Source organism: Zeus faber, assembly GCF_960531495.2.
Source record: "Zeus faber genome assembly, chromosome: 12".
NCBI classification, from domain to species: Eukaryota; Metazoa; Chordata; class Actinopteri; order Zeiformes; family Zeidae; genus Zeus; species Zeus faber.
Genome location: NC_137196.1, coordinates 8,769,493 through 8,786,471, shown reverse-complemented (window position 1 = coordinate 8,786,471; position 16,979 = coordinate 8,769,493). Strand labels below are relative to the sequence as shown.

The following is a 16,979-nucleotide window of genomic DNA, read 5'->3' as shown; positions in this document are numbered from 1 at the left end:
TGTTAATGTGGCTCCTGAGCTGCGAAAGGGTGAGTACCCCTGGCGTAGACAAACAACAAAAGCCGATGCTGCATTTAAAGGGAACTCGGTAAAACTGTAACTCGTGCTGTGTTTCACTTAATCCAGAAAACTATAATTGGTCACCAAAGGCGTTTTCGCACTGGAGGAAGTTCGAAGAACCTTTGGAGGAACCGTTCCTTTCTTTTGTTTCTGCACTGCATGATCCAGTAACGATCATAAATGTTAAAACACCATTCTTGACAGACATCGGTGACCGGTAACCGTCAGACTTAAAAACATGTTTAAAACGTTAATAATAACCGACAAAAATAAGATGCAAATTTACTGGAAGTCGCAGAATGTTGGCGTACCGTGTTTAGTTTGTGGAGCGGGCCGCTTTGTGACATCATCATCAAATTTGTTATATATGTGCAGGTTGCCTCTCTCGGGGGGGCATTCGCATCCGGCGAGGTCCGTGGTGTAGACTCCAGTGGTGTGTAATGTTTGTTTTGCGCCGGATTTGTGCTGGTTCGAGAGAACAGACAGTAGGAGCCGATTCTACGTTCAATGGAAACTCGGAATTTAAACCCATTTTGGTAGTAATGTTGATGTAAAGACAAGCGACCCCACAAACTGATGCTACGTTCCATGTGAACTCGAAAATTTGTTATTTGTGTTGATACAAAGTGATGATGTGTTTTACAGGAACTCTGAAAACTAATTTGTATCTAAAATCATTAACCTGGACCATTATTTGTCTTATTGTTATAATAATAATAATAATAATTCTAATAATAATATGTTGTCTTTTTCTTCTGCCTGTGCGTTCAGGGTCAGGTGGAGATCGAGGACCAGGTGGAGGGGCTGCAGTACGTGGCGGAGAGGTTTAACTTTGTGGACCTGAGCCGGGTGGCGATCCATGGCTGGTCCTACGGGGGCTTCCTCTCCCTCATGGGCCTCATCCAGAGACCCAACGTCTTCAAGGTCAGCAGGCTGCCAGAGCTGCTTCCTCTCAGGCCTTCTCCATATCCTCAAATGTGTTTGCTCTGAGACAAGGGGTCCCCTTACTGAAAAGCCTTCTCTCTGCAGAAATGATCAGAGCTCTTACTGGGCACAAAGTGCTTAGCCTTCGCTGCTCCTCCGACGCCAATAGAGGTGGATGGGTGAGAGCAGCCAGGGTTCAAAAGCTGTACATCTATAATCCCAGGGCGCCTTGGACACAAATGCTGCATGAGGGTGTAACATGACTTAGCGTCAACCTGGGAAAATGACAGGGAAGCTGGATGCATAGCGAGTGTGAAGTTCACCGACACCAAAGATGACTCAGCCTCCGCAGGCCTCGGCCACGGGTTCTGCGGTTCCCCCGTCACACTGGATCACACGCGACGAGTTGAATTTGGACGTGCAAAAAGAATCTAACACTGGAAGGGGCTCATTAGCGAAAGCCTGAGAGGAATTCTTAGCTATTTGTTGTGAAACCAAGAGACTGCAGAAAGTTAAAAAATATTTACCCTGAACAGAGACGACGGGACCAAATACGGGCCACCGCACGCTGCCATTCCTCTCTCGATGGAGTTGGACTCAGCTGACTCAGCACCATCTGTCGATGTCCGAAGAGCTAAACCCGTGTCCAAAAGGCAGCATATGAATTCAAAGACCTCACCCTCAAACACAAACACGAAGTTCTAACAGAGACTTTCATTTCAGATACCAGGTGTCCAGCTGCTCTGGGAATTAGTTTCTAAGCACTAATGTGTTTTAGAAAGTGTTTCTGATGACAAACAAGTGTCTCGTAAAGCTTAATTGCGAAGGGAGTTACACGATCCGGAGACGCTACAACCATTGATGAATATTTTCAGTCAAATTACATTTGTCAAAACACACACTTTTCAGTCTACATGTATGGAAACTTGACCGGTATCAACCTCCGTTGATGAATAGAAGGCATCAAATGCTTCATTGTGGAAAATATTGCCATCGCTCTGAAAAGAGCGCATTGAAATGGCCTTGCACATGACACCCAACAAATTCGCTTTGCGCTGGCCAAGCTATTATTTTCCTATGGGGAGAACCGCTGCGCTAATTTCAACTTTGAGCTTGTTGGCAGCTCACATCTTTAAAGCGCAACCAATGAGATATCAGCTGCACGTGCTGTAGCCAAAAGCAACAACAATCGAGGATTTGTGTTTCGGGGTTACTACCTTTTTAATGACCCATAGACCGGATACTAACAACTGCACCCATCATGCGGTTACCTATTACGGCCACACGGTGTCAGTGTTTCTCTCGTAAAGGCAGCCTCAGTCCAAACCTAAGGACCAAAGCGCACCCTTTTCCCCGCTTCACCATGGACCAGCGTCTGAGTTGAAAACAAATTCTGTTTCCTCACCAAACAATAATAACAGTCCCTGTATTTATTTCACTCCTTTATTAACAGAGTTTTATTCCTAACCGTCTGACCACCTCACGCCTTGTTTTCCCCAGGTGGCGATCGCGGGCGCCCCGGTGACTGTGTGGATGGCCTACGACACGGGCTACACGGAGCGCTACATGGATGTGCCTGAGAACAACCGGCAGGGCTACGAGGAGGGCTCAGTGGCGCTGCACGTGGACAAGCTGCCTAGCGAGTCAGTATACACACGCAGGAATGCGCGCGCGCACACACACACACACACACACACACACACACACTAACTAGCACTAACTTTTCCATCCCCGTGTCCCTGTGTACTTGACCGCAGACACCTCGGGTTGTTCCGTGTTTCCTGTCAGTGCGTGCTTCATTCAAATAAAAATATCTACAGGAACCAGTCTGGAATATGTGAGTTTTGTCACGTGCCCGGGGCTTGCAGACGCTTTCTTCAAGTCCTTACAAGACTTTGATGCACCTGCTAGAAACCATTTATATTCCCTAGGATTTCAGCCTTAAGTCAGTCATTTCTTTCCAACTAATTCATTGAATAGACCTTTATTCTTTTGGTGGAGAACGTAAAGGGAGTCATCAGTGAATGAATAGCGCAGTGACAGATGTTGCACATGTGCTGTTTTGGCTGTCTAAAAACAACACTTCAAGAACTTTCTGGCACCGAATGGAAAAACAGAATCCGGGGTGCTTACCGGGTCATTGTGGTGCTTGAAGTCCTTGAATTTCGTCTTCGGACATTTAAGTACTGGAATACCTTGAACATAGCTGCTGTTGTCCTGAGGTGCCTGAAAAAACGATTATTGAAAAAATGTTCCCCTTGGTTTTGTTATTCAAATCGTAACATAATATACCATTTCCAGAAGCGCTTTTACTACATGGAGGATGCCAGGGATGTGTACATTTAATCCAGCATGGTTGGAAATACACTTATAATACTACATGACAATGATCTTAATAATTGATATCTGGATATATGAATATAAAAAATAGACAATCAGACTAAGATTATATTCTACTGTCATTTATAAAGATCACATTATAAAATGGTTATATTATTTTGTGTGAAGTACTTGAAAATTAAAGAAATTGTGCTTGAAAGACCTTGAATTTCATTTTGTAATGCCAGAACAAATCCTGAAAATGATATTTGAGGCAAGGAGTCAAGTGTCAGTGACTCCACGCTCGGGAGACCCTCCGGGCTTCAGGCAGGGCGAGTCACAGCGCTATTCTCTGACTCTTAAGGCGAAGCCCTTGAGTGCTCATGTGCGTGGTGCCACAGCTGTGACATTGCACTGCATCATACTTTAGGAAACTTGGGGAAACTTACTTTAGCCCTCCTCCAGTCAGCCTGATTCCTCTGATTTGGGAACGGGAGTCCATTTCCGTCTAACCGTTTTCCAAATCTCCTCTCACCGCAGGCCCAACCGTTTGCTGATTCTCCACGGTTTCCTAGACGAGAACGTGCACTTTTTCCACACCAATTTCCTAGTGTCACAGATTATACGAGCTGGAAAGCCCTACCAGCTCCAGGTGAGTAGGAGGCTCTCCGGGGGAAGTTGGTAGAATGGGTGCTCATTTGTATCTACAGTAGGGAGGGTATGGGGCAGGATCTCATGATTGGATTTTATTTTATTTTGATACAAATAGTCACAATACGATTTCATATCGATTCAGTCCAGTATCGATGATGTGGCGCACTTTTAGAACTTTCCAACTTTCATTATGAATTACAGGAATAAATAACAAATGCAGTCTCATACAGAAATTAAACAAAATACTTGTTTGTGTTTGTTTTTATTTTTGTAAATAAGTTAACTTAAATTAATATTTGTATGAAATATATTAGATAAATAACTGAAATACAATACTCATTAATACAATACTTATTATAATACAAAATTATATCGCTAATAAAAATAGAAATGTTTTTTGGGGTTTTACCAGTTTTTCCAAAATATGAAACAATAAATACCTTTTAAAAATAATTATTTGGCGCCCAGAGTAGCAGAGTATTTAGTTTAAATTTGGCATAACTTCCAAACAAAATAAAGTTGATGTTCCAATTTCATCATCCATTCTTCATCCATTCATAAATTGAGATCGATTCTGATTATTTGTTTTATTCAACCCAGCCTTATAGAAAGTACACATGTTGATTCTGAAGACTTTCTGACGAAAAAGAAATAATATAGAAATGTGGATATTATTATTACTGTACTACTTAAGAAAAACAAACGCAAAGACAGTTTTTGCTTACAAAAAAATAAAAAAATAAAAAAGCTTTTATTCGTATTGTCGAATAAAACATGTACATCTATTTCCCATGTAACGTTTTGGTGGGGGTGTGTCTGTGTGTCTGACCAGGTGTACCCCAATGAGCGCCACAGTATCCGCTGCCCAGAGTCTGGAGAGCACTACGAGATCATGCTGCTGCACTTTCTACAACAATACCTCTGAGAGCCGGGACGACGGGGCCGACGCTTCTCTCTGTACTTTTTGTTTTGTTTGTTTTTGTTTTTGTTTCTTTTCGCTCTCCTCCATCTCCCTGCCTGCCCATCTACTTCACCCCCCCCCCCCCACGCCCCATCACACCATCATGGAGAGACTGCAAGAGGGAGAGTCCCCGCCACCCTCTCTAATAGAAACTGGAACTCACTGACGTTTTCTTTTCTAGCTCTCTCTCACTCTCTCTCTCGCTTGCTCTCTCTCTCTCTCTCTCTCTCTCTCGTGTCATTCTGTTACTCACCAGCTCGTCTTCTCTTCTGTCTGTGGGGCTGGGGGGGTGACTCACCTGGAAAAGCTGAACAAAGACAAGGATATATGTAGAACTATAGGCAGACTCTGTCTCATTTGGTCCGTTGTTCACCCCCGTCCTCCGCTCCATTAGAACTACCACTTGGTTTGTTGTTGTTGTTTTTTTTGTTGGTTTTTTTTTTTTTTTTTTTTTTTTTTGCTAAAATGTGTTTGTATTATTATTATTATTATTATTATTATTATTATTATGATTTTTTTTTTTCTCTGTGTCCCCGCCTCCCCACTCTCTATCCATTTTATTACCGTCAAGTTACTGGTCGGGATGGGGGTCGGTAGCGGCACCGAGATATGAGCTGAATTGTATACATATATTTGCAGACACGAGTCCATACGCAATCTATCGTACATATTATGGTATATGCAGTTTATTTAGCACGCTATCTCTCACACACACACACACACACGCACACAGAGGTGTGACTCATGAAAAAGGCAAGATGGCCCTCTGCGGCCTCTTCCTCCATTGACTCGTTTTAAGTGTGCATCGTTTAAAATAAATGAATATTTTTATGGATTTTTATTCTTTTATGATGGGCGCCACTGCTCATTGGTATCTACATCCACTGCTTCCCTCTGTCCTTCTCTCTCTCCCTCTCACATCACATCACATCCCTCGAGGTGCCTGCCTTCTTAAGACATTCTTTCTATTTGCCAAAGTACCTCTTGAATCTCGATCATGCTGGTATTACCCTTTTTTTTACCGCAATAAAGACAACAGGAGGGTGAGCGCTGGAGTCTTACAACAGCTTTGTATCACCGGACGACAATTTGTACATGATAAATAAATGTATGACGGAATCACACTCTCCTCTCCACGACCTCTTATTTCCAGCGGGTCAGTAAGGCGTGAGGGGTGTCCGTAGATCGCAGCCTATCCCAAGGAATATGAAATGTTCGAAAATATAATCATTTATATCTACGGTACAGTGCATCTACAGCTCAGTACGAGTGGCTGGCGTCCCCGAGTCCGGCATTTATATTCCGCCCTCAGCCGCCGCCTCCTCTAAATGAATTCCCACCGCTCCGTTCCTCCTCGCATCCCAGCCTCTCCAAAAGCTTTATAGCCTGTCAAACCTTTGGAGGCTGCGGTTGCCATAGTTACGTTTCATTGATTTCCTCCCCCCCTACGGTATTGATGCCCGTAATTGATCTTGTAAGCCGGCAGGCTTTGCTGACGCCCTCGAGGCAGCATTCGTAGCCCGGACCTCAGAAAGGCTTAATTGTCCATTTGTAATGTAATGGTGGAGGAGAAGGTTGGCATCAGATGTGCGAAGGTTTTCATCACAGCTGATGTAAGAAGGCCTGGCGTTCAGCCCCGGCGGCAGCACTGTGGCAGTCAGGAGAACCTTTGGCCTATGATACGCACGTGAGCTACCTGCATATGAGGAAAGGTTGTATTTATGAAAGCGTTCCCATGGCAGCGCTTGTCCGCGTTAATTGCCGTGATTTTTTTTATTTTTTTCATGCTACAAACTTTTGTAGGTTCAGTTCTACGTGTTAACGGTCTGGTAGATTACAGGACTTCAAAGGAACAGGCAGGAAAGTAAAGGCCTAAACCGGCACTGAAAGCGGATCACCAGAGTGACGCCGTGGAGCAGTGGTTCTTAACCTGGGGTCTGGGGTCCCTCAAGAGGTTCTGAGGAGTCCCCTGGAAAATGTTGAAAAAACAAAAAACCACTGTCTACATGCTGTCATCCACATGATGGGGTCCTAGAGTCAAAATCGTATCAAGTGGGGCCCGTGGCCAACTGGTTATCAAATTGACGGAAAAGATTAATCTGAAGCGTTGATCTGTAATGATCAATCTGATCAAATTGATCAGATTGATCAGATTGATCGGATTGCCTTGATATGAAAAGGGTGAGAATCATTCCAATAGAAGAACAATATTTGGTTCTACAAAGAACCTTAAGGTCAGAGGTCGTGACCTACCATCAAATAGCTGGGATAGGAATTGAGAACCTCTGAACAACCCAAACAACCATGTGTGGAACATGGATCATCCGCTAAATAAAGCAGTTCTTTGGTTGGTGATGGGTCGTTGTGGACCCACACATACAGCCTTCTAAATATCCATTATTTTTATGTGCGTGTGAAAACCCTACAAAGAGAGAGAGGGAGAGGGAGGGCTTAATCTGGATGGCAGGCCATTAACAAGGTCGATCCCGAGCGAACACACAGCGCTGGCGGGGGGGGGGGATCACGGTGGATTTTCTCGCTCTGCCTCCCCTGCGGCTTTCCCAGGTGACGGCAGGGAAAGCAGCTCAGCTGGCACCCGCTGGACCGGCGTGAGGAATCGAAGCTGACGCGGAGAAGCCGCTGAAGTCGACGTCCAGTTAACGCCACTAAGCCTCCGGGGTTTCCACAGGGTCGAAGAACGCCGCCACACGCCACGTGCCCTGGACGACGGTGGACGGTGCTGCACGCGGGAGCGGGGAATCGACACAGAAATTCCACATTTTTAACTTCTTATAAGTAAAATTGTCTCGAAACCTGAAAGTTCTTAGCTAGATCCTGGTTGTAAAATGAATCCCTCATTATTAAATACCCCTAAATAGTCAATGCAAATAATGGGGGGGAAATCCACAATGTGCCTAAAGTGCAAAAACATTTGACATTTCAGGTAACGCTAACATTATACTACAGCAGCCTGGCTTTGAAAATCCATGTTTCTAAAAACAAACAACTAAAACACAAGCAAACACACGTTCCTCTGTTTTCATTGCGGTCACTGTGTTGCTTCCGGTGTTACATGCAAATGGGTGACCTGCCGATTTGTGCGACACGGGGGACGAACAGCAACTAAACTAAACACTTTATTTTATTTTAGAAATAAACTTCATTTCTCTCATATTTGTATAAAAAAAGCATTGAGTTGAGATACGTGTGATGCGGTTTTTTTTCCCCACAAAAACTAGCAGACCATTTCGACAAGTTCAGTCAAGATATTTGATTTATGAATATTTACAATATTCATGTTCAAGCAACTGTGTTTAATGGATCGATTTATAATCGATTTTTCCTGTGGCGGGCTATTGTCCTTTCATCTTTGTGTATATTCATATTTTATGCGTAATAAACAGAAGACGATAGCGTCACACCATTCGGCAGGTCACCCATTTGGGTGCAACACTGGTAACAACTCTGGAAAAACAGTAAAAAAAAATAAAAAATGGCGTCAACAACTAAAACAACGAATTGGTGAGTAAAAAAAAAACTGGGACGAACTTCAAAAATCTCAATTATTTCTTCTAACAGTCTCCAGTTCATTTAGCTATAAGTCTCACTTGATAACTTTAAACAAAGTAGCTTGAGACGCAGGAGGGGAAAAAAACCAAAACGTGTGTGTTGTTTATCCCATTGTAAAATAAAGAATGTCGCAATTGAATTGGACCGCCAGCGTGTTGGGGCCAAACAATCATTATTCCTCAGTTATAGTTATAATGCTGTTTTGTATCAGTCCGGGGCAGTAGCAAACACCATTTCTCCTCTTTAACTTTCAAAAGCCACCTGTGGCTCTACCTCCCAACATTCTCCCGTTGCCCGAGCGCGCTAGGAGACGGTGCAGCTGCGATCCGCAAGTGTTGTGGTGCTGCGGAGGAGAGGACATCGTTCCACCAGATCTCTCCGAAAAAGCCTCCCCGTCCGTCTGCTGCTGGGTGTACTGGGCAAGCTTAGGCGCAGCTAAGGCATTCACCTGCTCACAGGCACCGCACGCCAAGATCTGCCTCAATGCGCAATGTGCCTTCAATGCGACAGGGTTTGAAACGTACAGTTCAATTATCTGTCACTGCCCAGGGAATAGAACCAACAATCGCATTGAACATGGCCCGATTAAGGTCATTGAAGAGATTTGTGTGTGTGTGTGTGTGTGTGTATTCAAAATCTATGCAGACCATTTCGTTGCCAAGGGCTGATAATCAGACAATCCACCAAAAAACAATCCAACAGAGGCAAAAACAATTATTTAAATCAATTTTATTGGCTCGTTGTGGCCAAACATCCATTATTATCGTCTCTTAAAAAAAAAACTTAACACGGGACAAACAGGAAGACAATATAAATTAAGAACAGGCAGCACCAGAGAAATACACGCATATATTCACACTTTTGTTTTGACAGCTTATAAATAAAGAACAGGAAAAATAACTACTACAGCAAACTCTCGAGTCACAAGAACACGGACACAACGTCATGACAGTCCAGCTTAAGTGAAAGTTCCGAAAAGAAAGATGACATTCCTTCATACACTATGTACAAACAAATGCCGCTTGTTTCTCAAAGGCAGTCAATATGACTTGAATTTGTCCGAATCTCCGCTGGAAAACTATAAGCAGCAAAGTGTAAGCGTACTTTGATTCAAAATGTGCAGGCAAGTCGTACTAAGTTGTACAAAGGCTGGAATGGTTCTCACTGTTCCGCGTGTGAACGTTGTCATTCTGCTTTTCCAACATTGCACGTTCTTAACATAGTTTCTGAAGTGGTACGGTAATCCTAGATTACAGAGCTTTTTATTTTTTATGTAATGCTTTAAGATACTAATGCCATTATGTTCATGGGTGTAATGACTTACATTAAGTCACCTTTTGGTCCTTACTGTTGGAGTGAAGTAAAGTTTTAATTGGCCTACTTTTTTCTCATGCGTGCAGTTTTTGGAGTGGGTTGTGCTTTTGACCCACTAGAAAATAACACTCCTCATACCTCGCCAAGAGCGTAGATACACAGTAACATAATGCGTTCGGCAATGAGTCCTAACTTGTCCTAAATGCACTGTGGCTTGCAACACCGCCTGCACAGGTCAGGACTTGCTCTGCGATGCCGCGGATAAAGCTGTGCTCTGGCTCTAGCCCCGGCAGGCCCAGCCTCGCTCTAGAAAAGGGGACGTCAACTCAGTGACCGAATACATTTATCTTCGGTTGTACAACAGGCGGCTCGTTTCACATGAAATTACATTTGCATTTCTCTGCAAGTGTTTACTGGATGAGACAGAGCAATGGCAACAGGAAACCTATTCATTGGGCCTTGTCAGCCATTGCTTCGTTGTAAGGGTCTGTCTGACTAACTGGGGCACAGCCACATGGAGATGGGAGGAAATGAAGTGAACTTTCACCTCATCAACCAACCAGTGAGAGGAGAGAGAGTCTCTTTTCTCTGTCTCCCTCTCTGTTCATCTCTATACTTTGTTACTCTTTTTCCTTCTTTTCTCATCCTTTTACGCCTTGTTCTCGATCTCCATTGGGGCGATCATCATGACAGTGGTCTTCAGAGGGTAATAGCGGCCCCTCCAGGTCTTCCAGAAGACCCCCTGCTTCCTCTGGTGCCTCTGCTTGGGAGGGGGACTCTGGAAGTATCTGCCGTTCAGGTTGGAGTGACCACAGTTGCTGAACCACCAGCCACCTGGGAGGAGAGAATTACACTTTGAGTTCCTGTGCTTTGGTATCTATTTATAAATTGATGAGTAACCGATTGTAATACTTTTGAGAAGAAACAAAAAACATCTGAATGTAATAACAACTGACCAGAGAGCTGTTTGGCACAGTTGATGTCACTTTTCTGGTCGTTGTCTTTGTCGCGACTGGAGAAAGGCAGGCCGGAGGTGCCGTCGGTGGCCAGGGAGCTCTCCAGGTTGCCAATGGTTTCAGCCGCCTGAATGTAGAGGGAGTATTTGGTCTCCTCTCCGCCCAAGCGGAAGGGGAGCCTGAGAGACTCGGACTCATCCCTCCAATCGGTGAACTGGACCTTGAGGATGTGGCTGGCGTCTTTAGTCAAAGAATGGATCTTTTCCAGGCCCAACCAGAACTCTCCTAGAAAAAATGAAAATCGAGAAAAAGACGAGGTCATCAAACTGGCTAGGAACTTCCTAATGTTTTTTCCGTGTAACCATCATCATTCGTAAGGTGCGTTGGACCATTAAGTAATCTACCACTTTCACTAAGCGATTTTTAAAAGGATCACATTGTTAAGGCTTGTCTTTCCTTCATTGCCAGCTAATTAGAGCTAAGATGCTGAGCCCCTGATCTTTGACATTGAGGTTGTGAGTGGCAGCGAAGCCGGCCAAGCTAACACCAGACCATCCCAGAACCCAAACTACAGCAACAGAGGCGTCATGTACCATTTAGGTTGCCGAAACCCTTCTGGTAGGCCTGCCATAGCTGGTCAAAGTCCACAGAGCCGTCCTGCCGCCTCTGGATCACGGTCCATCCACCTTCTGGAGAAAGACAAAAAAAAAAAGGTGAATCACGTCCATGTCAACAGTTCTAAGTTATAAATGAAATTCTCCTACAGATACATAGCGGCTTTCCAACTAACCATCTGTTTAAAGCTGTTGAATAGTGGCCTGTGTGCTTATAGAAGGTTAAATTAAAGCTAGAGAACACAGGGCAGTGTGAAGATGGTGCCAAATGAGCTCAGAAAACTTCTCCACTCACCAGCTGTCATTTCACAGATGACTTCGAAGGGCTGGGAGTTTAGGGGCTGAATGGTGTAGACTCCGCTGGCTGTCTCCCCTCGCAGGAACAGCTCATGGCAGTCGGAGGCAATCTCTGCGAGAGAGCAGAAGGGGAATACAAGCAAAACTTTGTTATTCACACAGTTTTATCTCAAGGGTGAATTCAATTGAAGGTAACACGAACCAAACAAGTTGTAGCCTTTCCCGTGCACTGGTGCCAGTACTATTTATAAATGACACAATAAGGTGTTGTGGTTTGGCTTTGTCAGGAAAACAAATGTTCTTCGGGGTCGTAATTACTTGTGCTGCGGTTGCTTTGTTTGTCTTTTAGTGTAAAAGTCATCTGTCTTGTTGCAAAATGCAAACTACATCTATTAATTTATTATTATTACTGAACTCACACTTCAGAGTGAGAAAGGGGGAAACAGGAACAGATTTCAGTGGCTAAAGCTGTTAAAGCACATGATCTGAAAAGGCGCCTTTCTTTCTTTTAAATGTTTTAACTTCTTGAGGCTCTTCTGCTAATTTTGGCACATTTAGTGGGACTATGGTGATTTTGCATGATTGATTTCTGAAAACCCTCATAAGTGAGAGAGAGAAAGGGAGGGGTAATAAACATGACCTTTCTCCCAGTTCCCAAGCAGGCTTCCCCCCTCTCTTTTAGTTGCTTTACTGGGCTATTGATTGCACACGCCTAGCCTTACATTCCTCCACCCCCCCCCCCCCCCCCCCCCAGCATGTCACATCCCTCACATCCCTCACGTCCCTCACGTCCCTCACGTACACAGCAGTTCGTGGGTGACGTAGGAATGCATGGCCAATGCATGCACAGGGAGTGCTCAGAGGATGGTGGGGGGATGCATGCTGTAGCAACAGTACATGAGACTTTGGAGAGCAGTGTCTGCGCATGTGTGTGTTTGAAGGGGGAGGGTGGGGGTATGGGGTGGTGTCAGCTTATAGACAAAGCAAGCCCGATGAAGCACAAGCAATAAAAGCACAACACCAACAGTGTCGATCCTAGAGACGCGGTGGTTCCGTTTCAATAACCACTCAATATTGTTATTAATAATATTAATATTAATATTATTATTAATAATATTAATAATATTAATATTATTATTATATATTATATTAATAATATAATAATATTAATAATATTAATAATAATGGCAGTCATACGAGGTTGTTGTTGACCATTGGAATTCAATGGCCTGCTCTCCACTGGCTCGCCTGTTGACTTCCAGAACCCTGGCTTTCCATCAGAGCAAATAACCACAAATGGCTCAGTTTTTGTGGGACAACCTTTCCTCTAATTTGGTGAACTGTGATTGCTAGCGGTGGCTGTGATCTGCCCAAGGGTCAGGGGCTGTCCTGAACTCTGGCACACTTCTCTTTACCATCACAATGGAGGAGAGGTGGAGGAGGTGGTCTGTGCTCAGGATTGGGGGAGGAGGGGAGGGTATGACATGAGTAACTGAAGAGCAGCGGTGGAGGCTGCGGTTGGGGGGGGGGGGGGGGGGGGGTTGTTGTCTGACTCCACTGACAGAACTAGGGGAAAGGTTGTGCATTCTTGAAGGATGTGAATGTAATAGCGTCTATGCGAGAAGAGGGAGTTTTTGGAAACGGGAGGATGCCCGTGCCTTCAGTGGATATCTGTACAAAGTTCACCCGCAAAGCGGCTATTTTTATGGCCCAGGTCCAGGGGGCCTGTGATCATAAGATTGCTGCGATGTGTACAAAGCCCCCTGCTGCCCCGCTCCCCCTTCGCCTCGCTGAAATATTCAGTGAGTAATCCTTTTGGGCTCTGGGTTCTGTGTGACCCTGACTTAACACTATCCAAGACCAGTGAACTTTCCCCCAGTTGGTACCGTGCCGGAGAAAACTTGTTTCTTCTATGGAATTCCTCAAATCCTGCTGATGTCAGAACATAGTATCCTGAGCGCTTATTTTGATTTGCACAGGCTGACTGAACTCAATGTGCTCCACGGCTCAGTTCACCTCTCACCTACTTAGACTTCCCCTATTGAGATGTAGGGTTATATTAGCCAAATTAACATTGGAAGGCATGAAAATAAGGTTTTAGAAGTTTTTTGTTTTGTTTAAGGTACATTTGTCTAAAACGTTGTATGTGAGGTTGGTTTATTAGTCACTTTTGTTCATTCCCTTCCTCTCTCCCCACACTAGGAACCCGATTTGAGAGCAAACAGGAACCTGAATTGGTGGTTTTGTCGGCCGGCGACTTGTGCGTCTCAACTCTGCCCTAGCTGGCCAACATCCAGTCGAATGACGCTCATAAGAAAGATGCTTTGTGAGCTCTAAGCCAGTGGTTCAGTTCCAGTGAGGAAGCAATTAAGTCTCGGTCAGTATCTAAACTTACTACAAATATATTCTCATCCAATTGTATTTCTTTGTGTCTCTGAATTAGATTTTTATTCTATGATTAACTGCTAATTAGTCCTAACAAGTATTTTAACCAATACCACCATCACTCTGCAGCTTCCTTGACTTTAATTGTGACTGATTTAATCTTCTTTATGGCCTTTACTAAACAGATGGCAAACCGCATTTGGCCTCAGATCGTACTTACTTAACTTAAGTCAATGTGTGAAGGAGGATTTTGAGCACAGCTTTGGCTTTATTTACCGATTGGCGAGTCACGTTGCTCCACACTGGTTTGTGCCGACCGGTCAGCCTTGGCGTTCTTCATAACTGGGCTCTCTTTTGTTTGTTGAATCTAAATTAAAATAAAATAAATAATTAGGAATCATGGTTTAACTTGTGCAAAAGATTGAATTGGCCTGCAATTGGCCAAAGCAACACGATAGATTTTCCTTGACTTTGTTACCTGGCTTTGCAGGGTTCTGATGCGCACATTCTGCTTGTCCAATTTCTCCTGCTGGAGTCGGATTCTCTCCACCAGGTTGTCAATGCGTTTATTCTGGGCCTCCAGCATCAGCTACAAATGGAATAGAGGAAACTCACAGTTAAAATTAAAATATATTAAAAGCAAGCGAAGAGCAAACAAATCGTGAACACCAAATTCCGAACCAGGGAATAGTCTCACAAGCATGTCTTCTGTGCATTTTGATTGATTTGATTGATTTTCATTGCGGCTATGAGATGGACCCCCCCCCCGACCTCCCCTCCATTGTTGCCGTTTATCTTTTCCAACCGTTCCTGGATTGGGTACATAAACCATGCAGTTCAGGATTTTCCATCAGACTGCAAAAGCTTTAAAAACGTGACTGGTTTGCAGATGGCAAACCGCAGAATAATAAATCTTCCAGCGCTTAACGGGGTCAAATTGCATATTTAGGGACTTAAACTGTAAATACAGTGCAAAATATGATCTTAAATATTGTGTGTGAAAGTCCTTGATGAGCAGTGTTTAGTGGCTGCCGTCTGGGCACGTAGACCTGTCTTTCCAACCCTCTATTGCCCTCTGGAAAATCCATTCAGCCCCTTTGAGCTTGTGGAAATAACTCCCCGTTTAACGCCAACTGCCCTTGTCTATCAAAACGGTTACTTTCTTTATTCAGTTTCCTGCGGCCCATTCATTGAACAATACAAATCCTCTCTGTAGAAGTTCTACTGCAAAGTCATGTATAAAAAAAGCCTGCAATATTGGCCTGTATTCTAAAACGAATTAAACTGTTATGCCGTGTCACCCTATTTAAACACACGAGTAAAATGTTATATGCAAAGGCATCCTGCTGACAAAGGTAGTCCTATTATAGTCTCATCCCCCCCTTGCCCCCTAATTAACTCAAAAGCCCCATTTCCCCTAAGACAGAAAATAAAGCACATCACACTAACATACAGAAAGCCTCGTCAGGTCTCACCTGGATGATGCGGGCGTCGCTGGTGTTCCGGGCGGCGGTGCTTCCACCGTTCATGTCTGGCAGCACGCCCTCCCCCTGCAGCATGCTGTCCACCTTCTCCTCCAGCCTGCTCATCCTCTCGCCCACCGTCCTTCTCTCGTGCTGCATCTCCTCCGCCTTCTCCCGCAGCTCGGCCGTCACGTTCAGCAGCTGGCCCTCGCGGTGCTCCAGCCCCCGTGCGCGAGCCTTCAGCGCCTCACCCTCGGCCCGCAGCCGGTGGCTCTCCTTCCCCAGCTCGGCCACCGTGCCGTTGAAGGCCTTGAGTTTGCTGGCGATGTCCCTCACCTGCACCTTGGTCTTGTCCACGTGCTCCTTCAGCCCCTGGCCCAGCTGCAGCAGGCCGTGGGCGATCACGTTCACGTCGTCCCACGCCGCGTACTGGACACGCTTCTCCTTGCCGGCGCCGGAGGAGCCCCCTTTCCTCTCAAAGGGGAAGCCCGAGGCCGCCAGCGTCGCCAGGCAGAGCGTCAGAGTTGCCAGAGTTGCCCTCATTGTTGTTTATGTCTGAGTGGTAGTGCACCGCTGTGCTGTTGCTTTGTTGCAAGTTAGTGCAGCGCCTTCGCTTGCTTTCTGGGATTTCGTTATCAGAGCTCAAGCTCCTGCCTCACCAGGCACAGTGCGACTGTTTTATAGTTTCACTGGCCTCAACTCAGGCAGGCAGGCTGCCGCCATTGGCTCGCGGAGGACAAGGGGGAGTGGAGCTACTCTCAGGTTTCTCTCCCCCCCCCCCTCCGTTAACTCTTTCTCTCTGGGGTGCAGGCAGAAGAGGCATGATGTAACAATCTTTATAGCTTTCAATGCTGCACAGCTAGAGATAGAGACATACGGAGCCTAAAATTATCTCCGGTCAGAGGATGTTCTTCAACAATTGATATGCCCAGCTGATATGAAGGCATCAAATATTTCCACACGTCAGCAAATCCAATGCAATCCATCTCTGCAGAATGCAATCGCAATGGCAGATTTAGTCAGTTAGTGAATCCAGTGGCGGAGACAGGGAAATCGTGAAATTGATGATGCTATAAACTGCCAACGACGTACAGCGTACACAGTGGTGATTTTATCTACCTCGACATGATCATTTATTATAAGGATATTGCCCCTAACTATAACTAGTATTCCTTATATTTCTAAAACACTTTATTTGTACGCTGTCATTTTTACTGTGTGAACTAAATGATTGATTCTTTCACGGACTTCATTGAAGATTCGGGAGCAAATAGAACTACTACTTCTCTGTATTGACACTGTATTGTACTGTATTGTATTGACTCTGTATTGTACTGGCTTTGAATCTAAGCCACTGTCACATGCCACTTTAATTCACATGCCACTTTAAATGCACATATCTGTATATACATAGCCATATTCCTTCAACCTATTCCATTTTATTTCAATTTATTTTTTATTG

At 44.7% G+C, this 16,979-nt stretch overlaps 2 protein-coding genes across 4 annotated transcripts in view; one reads left to right on the top strand and one right to left on the bottom strand.

The window, feature by feature from the left end:
* The window catches only part of dpp9 (dipeptidyl-peptidase 9), a 25,509-nt gene extending 19,467 nt beyond the window's left edge, over positions 1-6,042 (top strand). For all 3 annotated transcript variants that reach the window (XM_080011654.1, XM_080011653.1, XM_080011655.1), the window contains 4 exons: positions 832-984; positions 2,485-2,627; positions 3,844-3,955; positions 4,790-6,042. In XM_080011654.1, the coding sequence (XP_079867780.1) occupies positions 832-984; positions 2,485-2,627; positions 3,844-3,955; positions 4,790-4,882 (501 nt within the window). In that variant the 3' untranslated portion in view covers positions 4,883-6,042. The remainder of the gene's footprint in view (positions 1-831; positions 985-2,484; positions 2,628-3,843; positions 3,956-4,789) is intronic.
* A 3,159-nt stretch (positions 6,043-9,201) lies between these two features.
* angptl4 (angiopoietin-like 4) lies at positions 9,202-16,234 on the bottom strand. The gene is made up of 7 exons (XM_080010284.1): positions 15,530-16,234; positions 14,533-14,643; positions 14,331-14,421; positions 11,668-11,781; positions 11,352-11,447; positions 10,759-11,043; positions 9,202-10,636 (listed from the first exon to the last, which is right to left on the bottom strand). Exons 1-7 carry the CDS (start codon positions 16,058-16,060, stop codon positions 10,452-10,454), a joined length of 1,413 nt encoding a protein of 470 aa, XP_079866410.1. The 5' UTR covers positions 16,061-16,234; the 3' UTR covers positions 9,202-10,451.
* Positions 16,235-16,979: the final 745 nt, after the last annotated feature.